We start from the raw sequence: 18,293 nt of genomic DNA, 5'->3' as shown, positions 1-18,293 counted from the left end.
AACCGACTAGTATAAGGTGGAAGATTATATGCAGAGTCCCAATGAAAATTCCTTAAAGAAAAAAGTAAAAATTTCTTCTGTATTGACTCAAGCCTATCTGCATGAACTTGATATCGCGGATTCCAGACTATTGATCCGTATTCTAGTATCGGTCTAACTAGTGTCGTAAAAACGGCTTTGGTTACATAAGGGTCACTAAATTCTTTAGATTATTCGATTCGATTTGCTACCAAAAAGTTATCGATTACCTACAGTTCTACATTTGAAAGCCGCAAGGTACTCATAACATCGAAATTTCAGATTTTTAAGTTTGCTCCATTTGGATATCGCACATCTAAATTTACACATTCGTCAGACGGCTGCCGTGGTTTGGTGGTAGCATGCTTCGCCTACTACACGGAAGATACTGAGTTCAAGTCCCGCGCAAAGCAACATCAAACATCAAGAAGTTTTTTTAAATTGAAAAAAGTTTTCCTAGCGGAGTCGCTCCTGTGAATTGATAGATGAGCCTTAGTGAAACCAATCATTTCGACAGACCTCCTGCCATCCAGTTTCCATCAGAAGGATCTTGCCACCTTGCAAGAGGTGATGTTCGCCCTGACTCGTGGTCCATTTATGCAGGAGCAGACCACATATGGACAGTGGGAAATCCATTTAGCCATCTTCATCCGGTTCAATCGTACCGATGCGACCTAAGAGATCTGCTTGACAGCTGCCCAGGATATCAGTATGGCCACAGGACCCATATAATCTTAATTATAAAATAGCTTAATGCAATCGCAAGCGAGGTCAGGCACTCCCAGACCACCCTCGATCGCACTATAGTTGAACTTAAAGCCTTGGTAGCCGCTAGGCTATCAGAGTAGAGGTTAAATTCCATAGCAGTGGTAGCACTGAATAGCATTTCATTCACCGCATTCACGTGAAATTCGTCACAGTTGTAATTTGGTTTCAGGTTTCCAAGACAATTTGCGCATCGTTCCACTGAGTACTTTGAATAGTTACTTATATAAGTGTATATAAGAAAAAAATTTACAAAAAAAAACTTTGAACTATCTTGTCAGTTCATGTTCGAAAAAGTGAAAGTTCAATAAACATAAATCACTCTTTTTGCCAAATGATAATAACCACAAAAAACCAAAACCCAGTAACAACGATTACGTTATCTACTGTAAAGGTAAGTATTGAAGGTACATAAATTTGTTAGCACATACACACTTACCACTGTGAATAAGTGTGGAAGTAATGCATAATAAATCCATGTCGCGTTGAGTGAAAAAACAAATTGACCGCCGGCCGATCGTGCAATAACTTTGCGCCACTTTAAGCGGTCGGTGCCTTTGCAATATTTGCAAACACGCCTATATTATACATGTATACACATATATATACTCATTAATACAAGTAAATACATATTTACATACACAGGTGTGTATAGATATGTTTATTCATGGTGTGACATGTTGCCACATTTTACGCTCGAGTGAGAAATTAAAGCGTTTGGCGGACTGTAAAATCGGCGCTGTAGCCAAGTTGAGGTGAGTGGACATGCAAATATTGTTGTTGTGCCTTACATCACGCACAAATGTGCGTACGAGCGTATTGCTGTTATAAATGAGTGAATAGCCAAAGATAATCATCGACAATTCGTTGTGGAATTGGTAATATTTTACACCAAGACAATTTATCTCTACAAATATTGTTGACACTAAAAGTTTTCAAAGTACTTATTTATAGTTGGAGTAGTCATTTGTCGTACAATGTTTGTACTGATGCCGGTTTTCCCGTTAGGAGGTTTAACCAATTCACATTGTTGCCTTCTACAATAACATGAACAAAAAAAATGTTGACTTCATTATACTTCTTTTAACCATATTTTAAGCAATCGTCGACTAAATTTTATTAAAAACTAGAAGACCCGGAGACGTTGTCCTGCCCTAAATTTGGCCTATCTGCATACATTTTAATAAGCTTTCTCCGTCTGACTCTGCCCCCCCCCCCCCCTCTTCACTTTTTCCTAATCCTTTTATTCACTCCTCCCTCCGTCTTTTTCGTTTCATTTATCTCCATCTTCGTCTCATTCTATCTCATTCTCAATCTCCTCCTCTCTTCTCTTCTCTCAATTTCTTCTCATTCTTCTGCATCCCTGTCGCAGAGGGTGGTATGTATTTTATTCCAGTCCCAGTCCCAGTCCCAGTCCCAGTCCCACTCCGAGTCTCAGTTCCAGTCCTAGTCCTAATCCTAGTCCCAGTCCGTCTCTGGATAATATATTACTCTGTACTAAAGCACTCATCAACAGCTTTCATTTGATATCCATATTGTATAAACACTGTCTAGGCATTCACATGCCCACGTTTTGGCCTATATCTCGAGACCCTAGTCACCCAGGGGTACGAAAATTACCCTCTACACAACTAAAGACTCCCCTGAATTAAAAAAAATTTCATAGTACCTCTAAATCGCGGGCCCCATCAGAAACCCCCCCCCCCCCCCCCCCACTCACTCGGCGGGCCTGGTGATATTTTATACTTGATATAATTCGCTATAATATTTTTTATTGATAAGCAGGTTGTTTAATTAAACACCAAGCAATTACACGGAAGTATATCCGCACCACCTGAAAACATGAGTGTCACTGCGTATACGTAACATTTTATTATTACGTATAAACAAATAAAAAAAATTGCAATTAAAATAATATTGCGACTATAAACTGAGATATAACCTATCCTATCTCTCAAGTTAGATCAAACTACACACGGAGTGTAAAACAAACTCAACATCGGTTCAGTAGTTTAGGAGTCCATCGCGTCCAAAAATGTTGTGACACGTGTTTTTTATATATTAAGATATGATTTAATTGGAACCCATTGATTTTATGGGAAAGCTATCACCATGGCGTATGGGTAACGTTTTAACATGTGATTATATCTACATACATACTAGCAGACCCGGCCGAGGTTGCTCCGCCTAAAATTTGGTGTAAGTATGAATTTATGTATGTACATATGTGACGCTGTCCCACTCAAAGCAAATTTGCTCGCACAGTTCACAGAGAAGAAACACACGCACTACCTGTTTAAACTGTGTTATTTAGCTTGGCTTGACTGGCTGGCACGAATTTTGTAATTGAAATTTAAGTACCTTCCCGATAAGCTACAAGCTTGAAACTTGGAATATAGTTCAGAACCCGATGACAATGCAATAATAAGAAAAAAATCGCCGCTAGGTGGCGCAAGGAACGAGATATTAAAAAAAAAATCGTATTTGTGTTCCGATTTGGTCCATATTTCGAACAAATATTACGGTAGAAGTGACATACAAATATTTTGGAATTGGAGGAGGGACCAGCATATGTACGTGGCGCAGAGTCGAGTAAAGTCTTTGGAAGTATTACGTATTAAGGACTTAGATTGTAACAAATTGTCAGGAAAGAGTCCTTGTACTAATGAGTCACTAAGTGAACTAAATAGAATGAGAATTAATAGGCAATTAAATAAAGACTAAAAACTTGAAAATAAAATAATTATAAAAAAATTTTTTAAGTTAAACGATTTTATTGAAAACAATACTTACATGAAATAATTATAATACTAAAAGCTAGAAAATAATTAGGTAGGTCCTAGGTACTAGTCATCACACTCCTCACCAATCTAGGGCGTTGATCAGACGATTAAATAAAAGCGTTGGACGCGTCAAATTTCTATTGATAGTCATATATAAGACCAACTGAACCTTAATCAGGTTATGCTACGCCTCACATTTTTAGAAATTTCACGTGCCCAACGCTTTTATTTAAACTTTTTTTAATTATGCTATTTAGAAAAAGTTTACCTTTTTATACTCAGCTGAGCAGAGGTATATTAATTTTGTTCGCATAACGGTACCCCGTAACGGCATAAACTAATCGCGATAGATATAGGCTTCTATATATCAAAATGATCTGGGCGAAAAAAGAAATTCATTTAGCCATGTCCGTCCATCTGTCCGTGAACACGATAATACTGTTTTCACACAGACGGCTTATTGAATAATAAAGGCAGTTTTGTACATTAAGACGCTTATTGAGCTCAATTTTCCCTACAAAATTCGAATCTATAATTATTTCATTAGTAGCTAATCGAATGCCTAATGAAGTCAAAAGCACAATGCAACTCTGTGGGGAGCGTTCAATTTCTTAGTTTTTGGTGTGTTCAGTGCTTAAAAATGTCATTTGTCAAAGTGCATCGAACAGCTGATTATAACCTTTTTTTATTTGACTTGATACATCAACTTCCGGCGCAGTACGATTTTGACATTTGTCCATCGAATTTACAAGAACAAAGTACATGGAATTCTTGTTTATGTATGTAGGTATGTCACCATGCTGCCACCTTGTATCGTTCCGCCATGATTGTCGGTCATATAGCATTGTCATTTTAATCGATTGACATTTCATTCTTCATACTAATCGAGCAGTTACTTCTGTATGAAAGCAAAAAATTTACGATTTCATTAGAAGGTGAAATGAGATCATTAAGTTTCTGTGTGAAAACAGTATAACTTGAGTAAATTTTGAGGTATCTTAACGAAATTTGGTATGTAAGTTCCTGGGCACTCATCTCAGATCGCTATTTAAATTGAATGAAATCGGACTATAACCACGCCCACTTTTTCGATATCGAAAATTTCTAAAAACCGAAAAATGCGATAATTCATTACCAAAGACGGATAAAGCGATGAAACTTGGTAGGTGAGTTGAACTTATGACGCAGAATAGAAAATTAGTAAAATTTTGAACAATAGGCGTGGCACCGCCCACTTTTAAAAGAAGGTAATTTAAAAGTTTTGCAGTCGTTGAAGATATCATGATGAAACTTGGCAGGTACGTTACTCTTATTACTATATGTGTTCTAAATAAAAATTAGCAAAATCTGATGACGCACACGTCCACTTAAAAAAAAATTTAAAAGTCAAATTTTAACAAAAAATTTAATATGTTTACAGTATATAAGTAAATTGTGTCAACATTCAACTCCAACATTTATTTTCAAAGCTCTCAGCTGAGTATGTAATATTCGGTTACACCCAAACTTAGCATTCCTTACTTGTTTTAAGCAATTCTGCTCATTTAAGGAAGAAATCAAGTTTTTTTCTATGCAGAAGGAAGGTAAATATTTCAAAGTTTTACTGCAAAAAAGAAATATTAAAATCGGTCCATCTGTTTTTGAGTTATAGCTGTGTAAACAGAAATTTTATGATTTTTTACTACGTTTTGGCAATTTGCCAGTCCCCTTTAATATATAAATTCAAATTGTATTGAAAAAGTCCATCTCACGTAACTAAGCTTTCAATTGCAAAAAAACCGTTTTGAAATCGTAGCATTCTGTGTGAAGTGATGGACGTACAGCTATAAATTAGCCGAATCCTATTTTATAAGATTTATAGATATAGATATGCAGAAATGAATGGAACTGGTCGAAGTTAGCATTCCGGCTTCGGTTTAAGTTTTATAGTGCAAATTAGTTTTAGTTTTGGCCTCGTTTTGAAGCAATTTAAAAGTGCAAGTCGACTTAATGAGTCATTGTTTTTTCGTGTGGGCTCACATAAGTCTATTATAAGAGCATTCACTCCCCTCAGTAACTTTGAGAATTATTTCATATAGTGAACGCAGTTTATTGTCATCAAACAAACGTTGCAGTGGTCTGACGCAAGTGGCTTACAAGGAAGCCAAATACTTTTTATCAAGTATGGAAGCTGGTCACTCATTGGGATTATTTTGTTTACGCAGATACCTATAACGCCGATGAATCCAATTTTCTCATTTTTCATTTGAGTGCAAACGAGTGGCCTTTAACTTGCTCCCTCCACAAGGGTGTGAAACTGTTAGACTACGCTTACATTGGCACAATGAGCAAATTCGGAGCAAATTTTCACATTTTTTCTTGAAGGTTTTTATTTCAAATGAAAATTTATTTCTATACCATATACAAGCGGTCGCAGAATGTATTTCTGTAATGAAAAGCTCTCAGTGAAAACTCATCTTCCTTGCAGATGCCGGTCGAAGTTGGCGTAAAACAGATAGGTCCCGTCCCGCCAATTTGTAGGAAGAAGGAGCACGGCACAAATTGGAAGAGTAGCTTGGCCTAAAATCTCTTCAGAGGTTATCGCGCCTTACATTTTATTTCTATTTTATACAAGATGCCATTATAAAATTCAAAAACGTATACTAACGTTGTGGATTAACATTTTCCTCCGCTTCGAGTCTTGATCTTAGTTGGTGCTGTCGCATACAAGTGCAATTTTGTTTACTTTATTTTTTGCTGGATTGAGACTATATAACCGATGAAGCTTTTTATAATATCAGGAACTATACGGTATGTCATTTCATTTTTGCTTCGGATCGGCATATAAAAACCGCCCTGAACCGGCAAAACCTAATACCCAATTTAAAGCACATAAATTAAACCGAAACGAGTCTTATAAAAGGCAAATTCTGAGCATTTTATGAGCGTATTATGAAGTTAGGCTCATTTCAGACGACCAATGTCAGACTCATAACTGAGGCCATCATGAGCGTAAATTATCGGAATTCTGATTCCTTTTTGGACTTCGAATGTTTGCTGGGTAGTTATTTTTGAAAATTTATTGTTAAATTGCGATTTATATTAACTTTTTATGCAATTCTCACAAAATATGTTTGTTTTATTTTTTACATGTTGTGGCGAATATTAGCAATTCGATACATCACTCTGCTGCTAGTATACGTACACACGCATATAACGAGAAGACAAACTTGAATATCAGATACATAAAGGAGAAAAAAATAAACAGATGTTGGAGAAGGATGTTTGCGAAAAGTCTAGATCCTAGGAAAAATAGGCAAACGAGGCAACTGAGAGTATAAACCAGCGCAAACTGAAGAATAAGGAATCAGTTTGATTTTAACGCGCTATTAGTGAAGTACGCGACTATTGTAATTGTGAAGTACTACTACCAAAGCAGTGAAAATAAAGAACATTTTGCTACACTGCAGAGTTTGAGTTATTTATTCGACAGTTCAGAGATTCGAACATAAACGGAAGCTGAAGAATAATCACAAAATTCGTAACAATATTTTATACATTTGTTCATATAAAAATAAAACTAACAAACAAAATCGGGCGACAAAAAAAGCACGGCGATCATATTGGCAGTATCACATATCAACGGCCGAAATCGAACCTGTTGAAATCTACGCACGCTCATTTGAATACACATCTCTAATTTTGTCGGCCGAGCACGGCAGATATCGGCCGATCAAAATCGGTGGCAATGTAAACGTACACTTACTATTCATCTGATATCTATGTATCTATCTATCGTCAATACTAAACTAATAAACTGCGTTGACTAGCTACCGATGCAAGCTATCTCAAAAATTTAGGGACTAAAAAGACAAGCATGGCTAAATTAACACAGCTCGCCATCCTGATCATATCGGCATACTTATTGGTGGGTCTATCTCATCACCGTTGAGGACTTACAATTTTCGATAATCGGACCAAAGTTATTCTATCATTTCATTTTCATGAAAGGTATAAAAATAACTTAGTTCGCATTCTTAATATATGACAAACCTCTTATTGTGTAACATTTTAAGTTCTGGTGACTTAAGTTTGTTCTTGAATTGCAATTTTACAAGAAAGGGTTTAAAAAGATAAAATGTGACGTGAATGATTGTTGTGTGACGCAAATGCACAAAGTTTCGCTGCAACAAAGAAATATTCGTACTGATAAGCGTTGAGACTGTAGGCCCCCAAGTTCTTATAACTATGTATGACTATGACTCCTACGTTTTCTTCTTATTCATTTTATATTTTACTTTTGCTTATGTCTCGTTTTTTTTGTGAGAGAGTTCCTTTGTTGCTTCAGCGTGTTTATCAAAAAATGTTTATCAGCTTTCGTTGTTAGAACACATGATAATGGCTTAAATGTGATTATATTTAAATTTTTGATCAGAATTAATGAAATGATGGGGGAGACGGGACTATGGTCTGTCTATAAAATTTTTGCAAACCCAAAAGGTCAGGTACACTTGCAGAAATCTCCAAAAGATACATAGTTAAAGTAAAATTAATGCTGCTATTGTAAGTTAGCTTGCAAAAAACAGAAGCTAATTTCGATATAACTATAAGTTGTTTGGAAATAAGCCAAACAAATTACTACTGAAGTAAAACCACTATAACTGGCACTATACCTTCGCTTTCCTTCAGTTTCTTTCACTTTCCTTAACTTTCTGTACATTCCTTTCTTTGTCTTTCAGAAATTTCCTTCCTTTTCCTTTTTTTCTTTTCTTTCCTTTACTTTCTTTTAGTTTCATTTATTTTATCTTTTATATTTTATCTTATTTTTAAATTTTGCTCTATTTTATTTTGTAAATTTAATTTAATTTTTTTTTTGTTTTATTTTATTTTTTTATTTTTTTTTTTTTTGATTTTGTCTTATATTATTTTATTTTATTTTGTTTAATTTAATTTAATTTTATTTTGTTTAATTTAATTTAATTTTATTTTATTATGTAAAAATTAATTTAATTTCATTTCATTTAGTTTAATTTAATTTAGGCTAATTTAATTTAATTTAATTTGGTTTAACTTAAGTTAATTTAACTCAATTTATTTTATTTCATTTTATTTTACTATATCTGATCTTATTTTATTTTATTGTTTTTAATCTTATTTTAACTTATTTTATTTTATTTTCTTTTATTTATTTTGTTTTTTATTTTATTTTATTTTATTTTTTATTTTATTTCGTTTTGTGTTATTTCATTTTATTTTATTAACAAAAAAGTACCCGAAATTTTTGCAACCAATAAAATGAATAAATACTCCAACTTGAATATTCTCGTTTGTTTTTGTAAACACTTTGAAAATCAGCAAAGAAGATTACACATATACTCATATTTGCTGACTCTCCCGCTATATTTCCAACAAAACAACTATATACACACTCTTCGTTCATTTGCTCGCGAGATCAAATTTGGGTTCGTTTTCATGGTTCCTGCTGGTTTTCTCAACACAATAACATCAAACAAACGTAGCGTCAAGCAGGAGAAGGAAAACTTGACCTCCTTTCGTACAATTGATTTGCGAGATCTAGGGGAAGGTCAAGTCTTCCTTTCGTACTCCCTGTGAAAATTATGTGTCTAATTTTTTATGGTAAGATAATGTAAAAATGTTCTTTGAATAAGGTCATATGATATCTCAGATAATAATACTTCTCGTATATATGTTTAGAACCAGCTTCTCCTCAAATTTGCATATTTTATGCTGACTCTGAATGGCAGCTGCTAGGCAGATAAATTTTCACAACTCAGCAAAACTCTGAAAAACTTTTTCCTATTATTCGATTTTTTTTATTTTTAATGAGTTTCGTTTCTTGTTGGCCTACCAAATGTTACACCCTCTAACGTTTCTATGCCACATAACACTTACATACTACATAAGTAACAGTTATTTAAGATGAAATGATGAAGCATTTCAGAGATGTTGAGATAAACCGCAAATTAAATAAACTCTGCAGCTTGAGTGACATCACACATGCCTACTTACATATATTTATGTACGTTTATAATATGTGACCCGGTCTATGAAAAGGTGGCTTATGACTCAAAAAAACAGAAGAGCACAAACATCCTGTAGAAATGCATTGTTTATCTTTAACAGCTTTTTCTCGCAATTTCTTTTTTGAGTCATAAGCCACCTTTTCATAGACCGGGTCACATATGTTATTTACTCACACATATTTACTAAATTGTCTGTAAAGCGAGTTAAGGTTTTGCTAAAAATTTTACCTCTAGTACGAATGTAAGTATCTATATATTTATATACTTAGAATGCTTATTTTGATACATTTCCATTTCAACTCACCTTGCATTTCATCGGCGCGATCAGTTTTCAAGCCCTGTTGTGCAACCGCAGCCAAACCGATTGCATATTCCCGATCGCATTTGGCTTTCATTTGTATGGAACGTTTCATGGTCTCCATTAAACGTAGTTCAGCATCTTGACGCACGATTAATGCCTCGTGAGCGGCACGGCCCTGTAGGGCCGATGAAAAACCCATTGTTATATTTCTATCACTGTCGATTTATTTTTTATTTTCAACTTTTCCAATTTATTTTCTTAGTTGAAACTTTTTCGAGTATTATTTTTTTTCCTTTTTTTTTTTTGCTGTTTTGAGGCGGCACTATTTAGTTTTCAATTACTAAGAAAAAAACTGTATTTTTTCCGAAATGGCATTTACTTTTATCTTAATAGTTTGGAATTTCACATTTTTTTGCTGGAGTATTCATTCATTTACATTTTTTACATCAGTACAAATAAGGATTTCCAGGAAATTCTGAAATATTAAGCACAATATTTAAAACATTACTAAGAATTAATAGACAGTTTTGTTAGAGCGGTGGAGCTTCTCATACATATACTCGTACATAAGGTACTTGAGATGTTTTTACATTGTTCCTGAAGAAACTAGTAATAGGAACTTTGTTTACATTGCATACAGTTAAAACAAATACTATTAGTGACCGGTTTTTCAGTGCGAGTTTGAATTACAGTTAAAGTTGACTAGGGTTTAACCCTGCCACTTCGGCCGCTTAAGCTGAGATGAGCAGCAAAATTTTATGTTATAAAACAAAGTGGCAAGGTTAAGCTTAACTGTAATTTAAGCGCGCACTGAAAATCCGGGCATAAGTTATTTTAATTTTCTGTACTTGTTTTCCAAAAAGATCAGAAAATTTCATATAAACATACATATTGTGGCGAATATTAGCATTTCGATACATCACTATGTTCCTACTAAATAAATACACAACTACAGTGAAGCAAGCTGCCACACATACATTTAAACAGCAAAAATACTGTATTTCACATACATACATCCAGTCAGCAGCTAAGAGCAGAAGTTATTATTCACACACCCACGCATATATGTAACTAGAAGACAAAAGTGAATACCTGATACATAAAGATAAATAAATAAGCGGCTGTTCGAGAAAGTTGTTCATGAAAAGTCTGGACCTTAGGAGAAATAGGCGAACGAGGTAACCGAGAGTATAAAAGCAGCGCAAGCTGAGGAATAATGAGTCAGTTTAATTTTAACACCCTTTTAGTGAAGTATGCGAATATTGTCAACTACTACTACTACAGTGGATTTGTAAATAAAAGAGAGATAGTGCTATACTGAATATTTGAGTTATTTATTCGATAGTTCAGCGATTAGAACTGTAACAGAAGCTGCAGAATAACCAAGAATTCCCAAAATTCTTTACAATATGTATGTGTATTGCTACTACATATATTCTATATTGCTACTACAGGCTGGTTACACTCACAAGCATCTCAGTTCCGTTATATTACTGTTCAAATGTTTTTGTGTTTGTTTTCGATAAAGGCCCGAAAACATTCGACTTTTGCGTAATTTTGGCGCTGGCGTCACTTTGAAAGAACGCACGTTGAAAGTTTTCCTGCAACAACGAACGCAAAGAGAAAACTCAAATTTTGGGTTTTCTTGATTAAAAAATGTAAATAAAAATTTGTTTAGTTTAAAAAAGAAATAATTTTTGTAAATTGAACCCGATTAATTAAAAATAGAATAAAATTGGACAAAATTAGAAAACTGCAAGGGAATTGACAAAAACGCCAGCAAAAAGTAAGTTTTTTGAATCCCTTTTGCGTTAATAATGAAGTAAAGTTGTCAGCTCTAAAAATTGTTCGATATAGGCGACAGTATACCTTTATTTCTTTTAAACGAAAAGGAACATTAAAACACCCATAAATGCTGAAGCCCAAGGAGAATTTTTCTGCCCATACAGGTAAGTTTAGTCCTAATCGTCGGTAATTTGTTCCTACGAGATCTACAGAGTGGTGGACTGGTTGGAAATGGGAAAACGTAACAAAAAGTAAATAGCTGTAAATAAGGAATGATATAATAATTTGGAATACCGCTTGTATATATTTCACTTGTTATTTTTTAATATACTTTTTTCATTCTTTTATTGATTTATTTGTTTATCTGTTTATTTTTTTATATTTAACTTTAGTAATTTGCTTAAGGCGTAAATCTTTGTTTCTAGGTGCTCTTTTCATTTATTTATTTATGCATAGTTTTTTTATTTTTTTTTTTACGAAATTAAATATACATACATAGCAGAGAACACGAAAAAAGCAGAGGCATTTGAAATTCTTCTTTTCTTTATTTTCGATTATTGAAGAAAAAAAAATCCATGAATTTCGTTTGTTTTAATGGTGTGTTCAATTTTACTTAAGATTTTTTTTTAAGAATTAATGAGCTTACCACCGGCAAATAAATATTGTTATTCAATTATTATTTTAGTTTTATTGGGAAAAACTGAAAAGAAGGAAACATTTACTGGCATATTGCGATGGTACCATTTCCAAAACCGCCACGTCATCATCGTCAGGCAATTTTTTTATATTATTATTTTATTTCAACAGGTTTCACCGGGGCTCGAACTACGGTTACACTGTTGAAATCACAATCGCCTAACCATTGGGCTATTTATTGTGTTGTATTTGCTTTCTTGGCTAATTTCAATTTTATACCATTTTCAAGCTCTCGCACAATTTGAGACATTCTCAGCCCAATTCTAAACCAAAATTCCGTGCGAGTTTTTTCCCTTCTCCCATTCCTCGTATTCTAAATAAAAATTCCTTGTGAGTTTTTTCACTTCTCCCTTTCCTCCTATTCTGAATAATGTTCGAAAAAGCGGAAACCGGTTATGGGAGAAAAGTAGGTATTATGAATGTGAGGGAGAGGGAGATTTCTCTGCCATTTCATAGGAGTTTTTTCACTTGGTTAAATTAAAGGGAATGCATCAAAATAGTAAAGGGAATTGGTTCTTTTAAGAAAGAACACTTATTTGTAAAAATTTGTGCTAAAATATGTATTTACATTCTACCACAATATTCTCACTGTTAATACAACAACTACAACCACAATATTCTTTATTTTAAGTCTAAAAGTATATCATAAGCAACGGTAGAGCTCTTGGTATACATATTTGATGCAGCCATCCAGAAATTGCGCAAGGATTTTTTAATAAGGCTTAAATAGATTTTGGCATATGACGAAGGACGAATTCAACTCAACTTGGCCGCCAGAAAATTGCTTTGCTGAATGAAAGCAGGCAACTCCGGCAGATTTGTGTTATGCGACCGTCTTCTTATGTTCAGCTGTTGATGTTGCTGTGGCGCCAATTCATTACTCATTTCAGTGAATACCACATGAAATGTAATAAATACTGTGCATTGTTTATATTTTATTTCTTAATTTCCAACAAATTTCCAACAATAGTTAAACTTTTCAATATTTTAAACAAAATAAGAAATGTGCAACGAAATTTCAATTAACAAAACAGCTGACTTCGAAAATTCGAAATTCCTATTCCCCAATTATTGTTCTCCCTAGGAGAACAGAATTGGAGGAATTTTTCCACGGGAATAAAAAAATCCGCGAGAACAAAATTCCGCGAGAATATTTAGAATTGGTCTGTCTATCTTTACATTAATTTGTACTAGGCGTGCTTTGAAATAAAATAATAACATTACGAAATTTCCTGACGACGATGATTAGGCAGTTTTCGAAATGGTACCATCGCAATATGCCAGTAAATGCATCCATGAATTTCGTAACTGAAACTATGCAATACAGACTTAAAAACGTTTACGAAAAAACTTGATGATTCAAGAAAATTTTACTAAAATGTCGACATTGTTTTCAGAGTTTAATTAACTCTTTTGAGTATGTCGTTTTGTAGCCGTATCAATTTTAGTTTAACAATATACAAGTTACTCTCTTCAGACGTTGTCCTGCCCTAAATTTGGCCTATCTGCATACATTTTATTAAGCTTTTTCCGTCTGACTCTGCCCCCCCCCCCCTCTTCACTGTTTCCTAATCCTTTTATTCACTCCTCCCTCCGTCTTTTTCGCTTCATCTATCTCCATCTTCGTCTCATTCCATCTCTTTGTCAATCTCCTTCTCTCTCATTCTTCTGCATCCCTTATTGCCTGTCCCAGAGGGTGGTATGTATTTTATTCCAGTCCCAGTCCCAGTCCCACTCCGAGTCTCAGTCGCAGTCCTAGTCCTAATCCCAGACCCAGTCCGTCTCTGGATAATATATTACTCTGTACTAAATCACTCATCAACAGCTTCCGTTTAGGCATTCACTGGCCCACGTTTTGGCCTATATTTCTAGACCCTGTACGTCGATCTCAACCAAACCTATGTAGTAACCACCGCGTGAGGTTTACGCAACTTGTGTGAAAGTTTGAACAAAATCAAACGACGCATCTCTTCAAACACCCGCGACCAACTAACCCACATTTTAGCCTTTCTTTTTATATATATAGATTTTTATTTTTCACACTTCACTATAATATTAAAACGAAATGCAGATTTTCGTTGCTTTTGAAATTAGGCTTAAAAATTGCACATGGAACAACTAAAGGCTCTCCTGAATTAAAAAAAATTTCATAGTACCTCTAAATCGCGGGCGCCCTCAGAAACCCCCCCCCCCTCACCCTCTCGGCGGGCCTGGTGATGTGCTATACTTGATATCATTCGCTATATTTTTTATTGATAAGCACGTTGTTTAATTAAACACCAACCAATTGCACGGAAGTATATCCGCACCCCTGAAAATGTGAGTGCTGGTGCGTATACGTAACATTTTATTATTACGTATAAACATTTTTGCAATAAAATAATATTTCGACTATAAACTGAGATACAACCTATCCTATCTTTCAAGTTAGATCAAACTACACACGGGGTGCTAAACAAATTAAAAATCGGTTCAGTAGTTTAGGAGTCCATTTGCGCCAAACATAGTGACACGTGATTTTTATATATTAAGAAGAAGTTAGGCCTCTCAAAACTCATATTTATTTTTGACCATTTTTTCCACAAAGGGTGTTTTAAAATTTCTTACATAAGCTCACGGCGGAACCATATAAGGAGGTAGCAGCATGGCGACACACCTACAAACATAAATAAAAGTTCCATGTACTTTGTTTTTGTAAATGCAATAGACTATTGTCAAAATCGTACTGCGACGGAAGTTATTGTATCAAATCATATTAAAAAAGTACAAATCAGCTGTCACCGTGCTGATTAGTTCCGCCATGCATAAGCTTAGCTCATGACTCAATCACAAGAGGTTTGCTCGGCTGACAAATTTTTTGACAATTGCAGCCACTTTGCTCCCAAATCAAGTTGACATCCGTTAACGGTGTTGCTTCTTTGCGATTTTTCGAAAAATATTAGTAGTAGAAATAGGAAGCAATCAGTTTACAAATACCCGATAAGTACTGAACTGCATAATTCCTTAGAACATTTTTTTTTTTTTAAATTTATGATGAATTTATTAACTATGCCACGATCTGGCCGAACATAGGTAAATTTATGAAAAGTACGGACACCAACGAATCGTACACTTCCTAAACCGATTCGAAATTCATCGTTCAAAGTCAAAAACTCGACTAGTTAATCGATTCACATAAAAATGTCGTTAGTAAATAATGGAGATGATGCCATAACAAAATGTAATCATAGAGCATGTTAACTTGTTCATTCCGTAAGAATTTCTGGAATCGGTTTATAATTGAAATATTATGAATATACTTGCAATATTCGGACCTCGTGAGGTAGTTTCAAACGAACGTGTTCCGAATATTCTATATTAACGGTTTATCCGAAAAACTTCAATGAATACTTAACGGAAAAGAGCTTTCCGAAATTTAAAAATAAAAAGGTCAACACTCCCGCATAAAAGCTTAACTCTTCTGTCAAAGTCAAGGCCGGAATACAAGGTTCTAAGAATATACGCCATTTTGTTTTATTTTTTTGTCAGTTCATTACGGTTGCTGAGAAGAGTATCACCATGTCGGCTGCCAGTTCGAAATAGTCCTATCTCAAAATATTTTTCAAAAATTTCCCATTTCAGGATTTGTCACAAAAACGACCTATATCAGAATTAGGTTGAAGAACGCCCGATCTCAGAATGATTTTCATTAACTCCGTTTTATGTCAAAATGCATTGAACTTATGCTCAGATAGGGATTTTTAGAAACAAATTGACAAACAGATAGTGTATTTTTGAATAAATTTCTGACATACGGCATACTTCAAACAAATTCTGAAAGAATGACCAAACCAACATAACCCTTTATCAATTCGCGAAGTATTTAAAAGAAAATTAAGTATTTTCCCCAAAACTTGTTAGCATTTTAAAATTTATTATCACTACTAATATACTACTAAAGGTGCTTTTCTACTACAATTTTCGCTGCAGGGGATTGAATTGTTCCGTTTTCCTTACTTCGTAAAAGCAACTCGTCCATATTTTTAAATTTGGGAGTGTCGAATCATCATTGTAGAATAAACCTCTAGTAATTGAATCATGAGATTAGCTCTATTTTTTATATGGATGAAAATCAGAAGCACTTACTTACTTAATTGGCGCTTAACCGTCTAAACGGTTATGGCCGTCCAACAAGGCGCGCCAGTCGCTCCTTCGCTCCGCCAACCGGCGCCAATTGGTCACACCAAGGGAGTTTAAATCGTTTTCCACCTGGTCCTTCCAAAGGATTTATCCGAGGCTTGTTGTTATATTTCATTGGAGTATGGTTTTACGTGGCGGGTCCCAAGCCCAGCGCACAACCCGCTCAGCGGGGGTGAAAATATTACTTGCACGTTTATATAGCGAGCAACTTGCTCCAAGACAGACGCCCGCTTGCAGCCGCACCTAGAGGTCTACAGACGCTGCCTTCTCTCACACGCACAGCCCCGGCTAGCCCTTAAACTGATTATGTCAGAGTGGCCTAGCCAGATTGTCGCCTTCTCACATTAGCTCACCGCTAAACGGAATACTTGGCCGCAAGCGACCGGCAGTAGTGAGCTGCTTGAACCGCATGCAAAAGAATCGCTCTGGCCATTCCCAGGTGAATGGCGGTCAGAAGCTTTCCCCACTTTCGTAGACTTCTACACACGGCTCCACCCTCTCTCAGAAGCACACATTTCGGAAAAAAAAATTCAAAAATCAATGCGAGTTTTTAAAGACCTATTACTTATACTTGGGCTTAAATTGATTGAACAAAGCTACATATGTACTCAAAAAAATTCAGCTACCTCTAAATAAAATGTTTGAAGTTTTCGTGAAATTTTCTAGAGTTTTCGACTTTTTTCCGGATTCGTTATTCGTTTGCATAGTTTCAGTCAAACTAATACATAGAAATTTTTTCTTAAATCAATATTTGGGGTATTCCATCCCATTTTGACTAATTTCGAACCCGACCCCTTTAGAATTGGCTGAAAGTTTTTCTTCTTTTTCTAGCTTACGAAAGACGTTTTTCAGAAGTTTTTCAAAATGTTTCATCCAACTCAAAAAAATTTATGAATTTAAAAAAAACACTGTTTTTGTTTTCAAAATGCTATAACTTTTTCAAAATTTGAGCGTTTGGGATCTTTTTTTTTTAAATTTGTTTTTAAATGTTCTTTTCGGAAAAAATTAAAAAAATGTTTAAAGTTTTTTTTTTTGTAATTTTTCAGTTTTTCGAGATTTTTCGAATTTCGCCCTTTTTTTCTCATAAAAAACTTCAATCAATTCTGCAATCATCCTCACTAATCCCGGAGTGGGCCGAGATTTTTTTTTTTATTATTTAATTGAAAAAAAAAAACTTAAAAATTTTTTTTTTATTTTTTCCGAAAAGTACATTTAAAAACATATCTTAAAAAAAAATGATCCCAAACGGTCAATTTTTGAAAAAGTTATAGCATTTGGAAAACAAAAACGGTGTTTTTTTTTAAGTCATAACTTTTTTTGAGTTGGATGAAAAAATTTGAAAAACTTCTGAAAAACGTCTTTCGTAAGCTAGAAAAATAAGAAAAACTTTCAACCAATTCTAAAGGGGTCGGGTTCAAAATTGGTCGAAATGGGATGGAATACCCCATATGTATATAAAATTCAAATTATGTATGTATGTATGAAGGTATAGATCGGGTTGCGTCCTAAACGGATCGACCGATCACAACCAAATTTGCACAACCCACTTGAAACCTTCCAGGGATGGTCATAGGCTAAAAATAATTTCGATATATAAAAGGGGCGTGGCACCTCCCATACAAATGGAATATATCATACCTTATATCTCTGGATGTAGTAATGACAGGATAATAAAAATTGGTAAGGAGCTATATGACGTTAAGACCTAACACCTCCAGTGAAATGTGAAATTGGGGAAAATCA

General features: G+C 34.6%; 2 protein-coding genes across 3 annotated transcripts in view; both read right to left on the bottom strand.

The window, feature by feature from the left end:
- FER (tyrosine-protein kinase Fer) overlaps positions 1–10,089 on the bottom strand; it is a 198,682-nt gene extending 188,593 nt beyond the window's left edge. For both annotated transcript variants that reach the window (XM_067761495.1, XM_067761496.1), the window contains exon 1: positions 9,894–10,089. In XM_067761495.1, the coding sequence (XP_067617596.1) occupies positions 9,894–10,089 (196 nt within the window). The remainder of the gene's footprint in view (positions 1–9,893) is intronic.
- Positions 10,090–10,231: 142 nt separating this feature from the next.
- LOC137237640 (protein FMC1 homolog) overlaps positions 10,232–18,293 on the bottom strand; it is a 76,370-nt gene continuing 68,308 nt past the window's right edge. Inside the window, exon 3 of the mRNA XM_067761514.1 lies at positions 10,232–10,365. The gene's annotated coding sequence lies outside the window, so the exon portion shown is untranslated. The remainder of the gene's footprint in view (positions 10,366–18,293) is intronic.

Source organism: Eurosta solidaginis, chromosome 1 (genome assembly GCF_040869045.1).
Source record: "Eurosta solidaginis isolate ZX-2024a chromosome 1, ASM4086904v1, whole genome shotgun sequence".
NCBI lineage: Eukaryota > Metazoa > Arthropoda > Insecta > Diptera > Tephritidae > Eurosta > Eurosta solidaginis.
The sequence above is the reverse complement of the archived record's forward strand: the minus strand, read 5'-3'. Positions and strand labels throughout refer to the sequence as shown.